General features: G+C 43.9%; 1 protein-coding gene across 1 annotated transcript; it reads left to right on the top strand.

Annotated features, from left to right (window-relative positions):
- The first annotated feature begins 717 nt into the window (after positions 1-717).
- LOC101358762 (cytochrome c oxidase subunit 6A1, mitochondrial) lies at positions 718-4304 on the top strand. The gene is made up of 3 exons (XM_004379017.2): positions 718-849; positions 993-1135; positions 4042-4304. The coding sequence occupies exons 1-3, from the start codon at positions 747-749 to the stop codon at positions 4123-4125; spliced, it is 330 nt and encodes a 109-aa protein (XP_004379074.1). The 5' UTR covers positions 718-746; the 3' UTR covers positions 4126-4304.
- Positions 4305-7687: the final 3383 nt, after the last annotated feature.

Raw genomic sequence — 7687 nt, 5'->3', positions numbered from 1 at the left:
ACGAAGGAAAAAAACTGAAGAGACAAAATATAACAGATGCCAGTTTTTGTTCCATAAACTTAAGGAAGAGAAGGCTAGCGTGACTAAGGAAGCCACAAATTGAATATGTTGATCCAGAATTAGAATCCAGATCTACTGGCACCAATTCCAGGGCTCTTTCTGGTTTCCATTCATTCATCAGTCATTCAGCAAATTTGCATGAGCGCCTGCTACGTGCTACGCACGATTCCAGGCTCTGGGAATGCTGCAGTGGCAAACTCTTGGCATCATAAAAGTTAGTGGGGGAGACAGACTAACAATGACGACGACGACGATGATCTCGGGTGCCATGAAAAAAACTACGCAGGGTCAGAGGATGGCGAGGAAGGGGTATGGCATTTTAGGTTGAGTAGTTTGTGCTCAGAGTCCCGAGTTGCTGTCCACGGACTCCAGCGGCCTCCCCAAGCCTTTCTTTTGCGCTTTCGCGCATTGCCAGAGTGGAGACACAAGAGAGAGGAAGAGCACACGCATGCGCACGAAGGAAAAGGCGAATCTTGAAGAAAGGCCCAGGGCGCACGCTCCCTCTAGCTCTGCGGCCCGAGGAGTTTGACAAGGATACAGTCGGCCCAGACGATAGTGCGCAAGCGCCACGGTTCCGGTTAATGGGGGTGAGAAGGCACCGCCCAATAGTAACTCCTTTTGAGGTTACGGTCCCGCCTCCCATCTTTCTGTTTCCGCTTCCGGCGCTACGGCGGTCCAGGTCCAAAATGGCGGTGGTGGTTGGGTCACGGGTCTCTGGGCTGCTGCTTCGGTCCCGGCCACAGCTAGGGCGGCCTATGGCGAGCAGCGCTCACGGCGAGGAGGGCTCAGGTACTGCGGATGGGGTCGGCGGGGCGGGTCTCAGCCCTCCTTGGGCGAGGCGGGGCGGAACCGTGACCTTGGCTTAAGGCCTTGGGGAGAGACGGCCGGGGCAAGCCACAAGTCCGGTTTGAGCGGTTGCGTCCTTCCCGCAGCTCGCATGTGGAAGACCCTCACCTACTTCGTCGCGCTCCCCGGGGTGGGATTAAGCATGCTGAACGTCTTCCTGAAATCGCACCACGGAGAGGAAGAGAGACCTGAGTTCATCGCCTACCCCCATCTCCGCATCAGGTCTAAGGTACGCCCTTGGAGACTGTTTTGAGTGTCCATTCATTTTTCGTTGCAGATGCCCTAGTCCAGATTCTTCATTTCCAAAGCCGTGGGTGCCAGGCACGTATCATTTCTCATTTACTCTTCACAAACAATTTTTTTTTTTGAAATTTTTGCGAAAATACACAGGGCGGAACATACACCCATTCAATCGTATCTACGTGTAAAATTCATTAACGTTACTTTCTTAACGTTGTGTCACCATCCTCGTTATCTCTACCCATATTGTTTCACCACCACTGAATTAGACTCAGTACCCCCGAAACTTCTCATCAGTGCTTTAAAGCTCCTGTTGTCAGTTTGATGTCATATAGATAATTCTTTAAAAGAGTGCGATGCTCATGGAGAACATTCTTTACTGATTTAGCTAAACTGTTGTTTAGTTTAAAGATGACTTCAGGAGATAATTTTGGTTCATGGTTTGAAGATTTTCTCACAGCAATAGATTTAGGGGTTCCTCCAGTCTCAGTAGGTGCAGTAAGTCTGGAGTCTGTAAGAATTTGAAAATCTGTTCCATGTGGTCTCCCCCTTTTGATCAGGATTCATCTATTGATTCCTTCATCAAAACGTTTGGTAATGGTAGCCAGGCATCATCCAGTTCTTCTGGTCTCATGATGAGGGAGGCAGTGGTTCATGCAGGCAGTTAGACCTGCAGTCCAGTTCCTTCTCTATCCTTGAGTTTCCTCCTTCCTTTGCTGCCCCAGGCTAATAGAGACCAATTGTTGTATCTTGTGTAGCCCCTTTCGAACTTTTAAGACCCCAGGCATTACTGATTGAACTAGGGAGTGGAACAGTAACTGTGAAAACAGTGTTAGACCGATTTACTGGAGAGTCCAGGGAAGCCATGACCCTGTACCTTTAAACCAACAGAACTAATTCCATGAGGTGACAAACAGACATTTTGTTTCATAAAACTCAACTTGGGAGTCACCTCTCAATTTTCTCTTCAGGGTCATACAGTAAGTGGTCTCCCTTTCAGTTTTCCTTTTCTCTGATTCACCCCACCTCCTGCCTTTTGATAATGTTCTGAGGCAGTTGTCGGTTGTATAAAACTTGGATATTTGGGAAGCCCCCTTAGAGTGGCAGAGTCTGAAGATAGTTCGCCTTTCTAGGACCTGGGCATCTGGCAGGTACTAGCTGCAGGTACTAACTGTTGCTGTGTTAACTTATAACGAAGAGAGTGACCACCTCCCCTATTCCCTACCCCTACGTTAGTTGCCTTCTCAACTATTTATCCTTTGGCTATTGATGTAGATACAGCTACTATAATAAATTATTAGAGTTTTTTTTTTTTTTTTTTTTTAAATAGCTACTACAACATCTTGCCCAGGTAGGACTAACCTCATAAAGACTTAGACTCTTAGACTAAAGAATTTCTGAGTTTTTGAGCCTCATTACTGTTGACATTTTGGGCTGGACAATTCTTGTAAGGAACCCTGGTGGCGCTTATGTGCTTATCTGCTACCGGTAAGGTTGGCGGTTCATACCCACCCAGCAGCTCCATAGGAGAAAGACTTGGCGACCTGCTTCCATAAAGATTACAGCCAAGAAAACCCTATGGGGCAGTTCTGCTCCATCACATGGGGTCGCTATGAGTCAGCATCGACTCGACAGCACCTAACAATTCTTGTTGTGAGGGGCTATCCTGTGCATTGTAGGATGTTTATCGGCATCCCTGTCCTCTCCTTCTACTCACTAGATGTAACTTGTTAGCTGCTGTTGAGTCAGGCCCCTAACCCATGACAACCCTATACAAAATAAGATTGGACCATTGTAATCTATATGGTTTTCCTTGGCTGATTTTTTTGGAAGTAGATCACTAGGTCTTTCTAGTCTGTGTTAGTCTGGAAGCTAGCAACGTGCAAACCTCCACTGACAGATGGGTGGTGGCTGCATTTAGGGTGCATTGACTTGGAATTAAACATGGGTCTTCTGCATGGAAAGTGAGAATTCTACTATTGAACCACCACTGCCTCCATAGATGTCAGTATGACCCATTGCCATCGAGTTGATTCTGACTCATAGCAATCCGGTCGGACAGAGTAGAACTGCCCCATAGGGTCTCCAAGGAGCGCCTGGTGGATTTGAACTGCTGACCTTTTGGTTAGCAGCTGAGCTCTTAACTACTGTGCCACCAGGACACAGATGTCAGTAGCACTCCCTAAAAAATGCCTCCAGACATTGCCCAGTGTCCCCTGAGGAAGCAAAATTGTTCCAGGTTGGAAATCACTGCCATCAAATGTAGCGTGTAAAATAGTCAAGAACAGAGAGTGAGCTGCAGTTTTTCCAATCTAGAGATTGTTTCAGGTCTGGGATGGATCCCCGAAAACTGCATTTAAATAAGCATCCTCCCTCACTCCCATCATTCTGATACAGGTGATTTGAGAATTGCACTTACATAAACACAGTACAAGATATACCGGGGAGAGACTTATGAGTAACTAACTTGAGCTTGCTTTTTCTGCTGTCTACTTTAAGGGCCCCCCGGTAGTTTTAAAGGAGTCCTGTTGGCACAGTGGTTAAGTGCTCGGCTGTTAACCAAAAGATCAGCCGTTGAACCCAGCAGCAGCTCCATGGGAGTAATATGTAGCATTCTGCTTCTATAAAGATTTACAGCCTTGGAAACCCTGTGGGGCCAGTTCTACTCTGTCCTTAGGGTCGCATGAGTCAGAACTGACTTGATGGTAACAGGTTTGATTTTGGCTTGGTAGTTGTAAGAGCGTCCTTAAATTGTGGGGAGGCTGAAATACGTCAGTAGCTTACGGACTGATTTCCATTTTGTTTTTACCTACTAAGCAATTTTAAGCAGCTCACCACTGTGCTGTTTCTGAACTCTTTTCTGGAATTGTCTTAATTGACATCTTCACTCCACAGCCCTTTCCCTGGGGAGATGGTAACCATACTCTGTTTCATAACCCTCATGTGAATCCGCTTCCAACTGGCTATGAAGATGACTAAAGAAAACCTGGACCACTGCTGGGGACCACAGCTTGGACCATTACTCTGCATGAGGACCAGAAAAGTGTACGGGACCTTAAGTTCACTTTCACTTGTATCAAATGATGACCAATACACTGATCTTCATCTGTTTGCTTGTGGCAGGAGATGGCTTAAATAAATAACTTAGTCATGACCTGAGAATTGAATTCTTTGTTGGTGTTCTTCCCTCAGAAGTTAGCATTAATGTGATTTCTCTTTCTGCATACTAAGGTCTACAGCTGCTGTTTACAGTGTTTCAGGTCCAGCTCAGCCCACTGAATGAGTGTTTACAACGGGCTTATTCTGGGTTTCTCGTGCCTGGGGTGGGTAGAGCAGTGAGGCTAATGAAGTATCTAGATTGGGTCTTGACAGACTTTGGATGGCAGAGACGTTGAGTGGCCAGCAGAATGGCTCCAGTTTACATCTGAAAGAGGTACCTGAGACTTTGAAGAGAAAGTGCTTCCTCCAGGTCTCAGCTTTGTTCTGTCCCATTCTACCAGCAATTGCTGAGAACACTGCTATAGCCAGACAATTTTCTCCTATCCTGTAGCTATAAGAATAGAGAGAGAGAAGCCTGAGAAGAATTCCTTATCAAAATTTAAAACCTATGAAGTAGCTGAGGTAGTTGGAGTCACTTTTTGGGGAGCATGAAGTCAAAAGAGGATAAGGAACAATTATTCAGAGAAAATGATTCCCTCAGTAGCAGTTTAACGTTACTCCTGTTGGCAAGACGTGGCTATAAAGCAGGGTAACTGGTATCAGTCTTTTTAGATTTAAAGTAATATAAATAGCGTTGGATAACCTGATGCTTGAGCATTGGAGTTACACTTCAGGGATTCTGAAATCTATTTTGGTAATTAATTAGACTATCGTTCCTACTCCCTGAAATTCAGCTGAAGAGGATTACTCAAGATAATTTCCTACAAATTTTTCCCAAAAGTCAGAGGTTCAGAAGTGAGTTTCTGGGCTAGCATATGCAGCTTACAGTGCAGCTTTCACATCAAGCAAACCTCTCAATACGACTTACAATAAAAGAATATGGCTGGCCTGGAGCTGGCTTATTCTTTTCAAAGTAAGGCTCAATTGGATAGTTCCGTAGAAAGGTTAAAGAGGCTACTCCGTATTGCATAATAACATACAATAAGCTGGTAATGCAAAGGTGAGGCATACAGAAACACAGGGTGTAAAAGCAACACTACAGTAAGAGGAAAAGAATCCCCAGTATCTTTGCCACCTGGTGATCTAACCCAGCCTACACTTCTGAGTCCCTATAGAGCTGGTGTGCTTGTGGTCAGTCTGAGTTCAGGACAGATGTATTTAACTTCAGCTTGCTGCCTAGCCTCCCTGGGCTGGATTCCAAATATCTTATAATCCTTATATAATGGAGTTTAACTATTCAGAACATATATAAATGAAAAATGTTTTAGATGACATTAAGGACTGATCCCATTAAATATGAAGTAATTGGTAAAGTGGGGAGAACATAATAGAAGTTAGGCCTTCTGTGAATCAAGTTTTAGAGTTTCATACAATCTTTGGGCAAATAATAAACTGAACCAAATTCAAGATACACAGTTGTAGGGGCTACACAGCATTCTAAAGTATGTAATTGTTCAATGGATCCTGACATTTTTTTATGCCACAATATAAATTTAAGAAGACATCTGTATAGCCTATTGGAGAAATACAGAGCTCTAGTGGTGCAGTGGCTAAGAGCTACGGCTGGTAACCAAAAAGCAGTTTCAATCCACCGGCTGCTCATTGGAAACCCTGTAGGGCAGTTCCACTCTGTTCTGTAGGGTCGCTATGAGTCGGAATTAACTCGACGGCAAAGGGTTTTTGGTTTTTTATTGCAGAAATAAGTTTTAGAAATCAGTAAAGTTTCAAATTGCTATACCATACAACCTAGCTTTAGCATATCTTTACTTTTCTTCACCTTTAAATTATAAAACATACAAAACTGTATCCAGTGTTTCTTTGGGATGTGGGGATACACGGTAATAGTTCCATGCACTGAAGTCAAAGGGCAAATAATCGAGAGAATGTTATGATTTATTCCATCTTCATGATTACAGACGTTAACAGGACAAGAGTGGTAAAGAAGGCAAATAAAGCAAACTTTTTTCCTCCCATTTAACTAGGTGCAGCATTTTAACATTTTTATGATATGCAGGTTGACTTAATTCATTGACTTGGGCTGGAAGCCAGCAACGGCAAATCTTTGCAACTTAGGATCTTCCTCCATAGTTACTCCAAGTATCTTAATTTCTGAACCACACTGTAAGCTTTGAGATGGTGTTCACTGCAACACCTGAAGCTTTCAAATCTTAAGGCAAGGTTGTAAGTTTGTTAAAAGCTGTCTTCCACTTGGCTAACCCAGGCTACCAGCAATCTTAACTGTTCAGTTACTATATAAAAATAAAACTATGCTCCCAAGTCAGGGTCCCTTTTCAGAGCATTAGCTTCCTGAGAGAAGTCCTATCCGATTGATTCCATGAACAATGACCCCACAACAGTATACCTAATATCCTTTGCAGCATAACTCAAGAGGCCAGGCAACCGTGACCATCCTGACTATTTTATCATTATTTACATATAAAGTATACTTAAAGCTGATCTCAGACTAAGTATTGCAGCCATAATCTCAAGAAATCATTTTTAGCATTCAGTTCCTCTAATGCCAGAGCAAGTGAGAAATCACCCTGAAGCAAGTGAGAGGAAAACATCAAGAAGGAAGAAATAAAACTCCTTCCTAAACTCATGAGATAGATGGCTTTCTTCACAGCCTTAATTGACAAAATTGAGAGTCTTCAATTTGCTGATTTGAGGAGTTCATTTTCAAGGTGACTGTCAAGGTCAAGAAGAGTTTTCAGGCTTTTCTTTGCCATGGCCCATGAACTCCAGTCCTTCGATAGGAATCTCCTTCTCCTTTATTGCTTACTGAACACACCGCCGATAGCGCTTAAAGAGGTTGGTGCACGGGTCCCCGGAGCCATCCCCCTTGAGGAACTTCTCGGCAAACCACCGATTGAAGCACTGGTCGTATCTGCGCTTCATGTCCTTGCATGTTTCCCAACGCTGTTCATCTCAAGTTTGTTTTTTTTAAAAATTGTGCTTTAGATGAAGGGTTACAGAGCAAATCAGTTTCTCATCAAACAATTAATACACATATTGTTTTGTGACATTGGGTTGCCAACCCTGAGACATGTCAACACTCTCCCCTTCTTGATGTTTGGTTCCCCATTTCCATTAGTCCAGCCTTCCTGTCCCCTCCTGCCTTCTTGTCCTTGACCCTGGGCTGGTGTGCCCATTTAGTCTCATATATATGGTTGAGCTACTTGTATTATTTTTTGTTTTATGGGACTGTCTAATCTTTGGCTGAAGGGTGAACCTCAGTAGTGACTTCAGTACTGAGTTAAAAGGGTGTCCAGGGGCCACACTCTTGTGGTTTCTCCAGTCTCTGTCAGACCAGTAAGTTTGGTCTTTTTTTGTGATTTTCAGTTTTGCTCTACATTTTTTTCCAGCTCTGTCCGGGACCCGC

The sequence above is a fragment of the Trichechus manatus genome, unplaced genomic scaffold (genome assembly GCF_000243295.1).
Source record: "Trichechus manatus latirostris isolate Lorelei unplaced genomic scaffold, TriManLat1.0 scaffold00061, whole genome shotgun sequence".
Taxonomy (NCBI): domain Eukaryota; kingdom Metazoa; phylum Chordata; class Mammalia; order Sirenia; family Trichechidae; genus Trichechus; species Trichechus manatus.
This window is presented reverse-complemented; position numbering and strand designations above follow the sequence as displayed.

What these genes read in the sequence shown, in the direction of transcription:
- LOC101358762 (XM_004379017.2), top strand. Translation starts at nt 747, where the DNA reads ATGGCGGTGGTGGTTGGGTCACGGGTCTCTGGGCTGCTGCTTCGGTCC. An exon ending in TCACGGCGAGGAGGGCTCAG is followed by an intron (nt 850 to 992) that starts GTACTGCGGATG and finishes TCCTTCCCGCAG; the next exon opens with CTCGCATGTGGAAGACCCTC. An exon ending in ATCTCCGCATCAGGTCTAAG is followed by an intron (nt 1,136 to 4,041) that starts GTACGCCCTTGG and finishes TTCACTCCACAG; the next exon opens with CCCTTTCCCTGGGGAGATGG.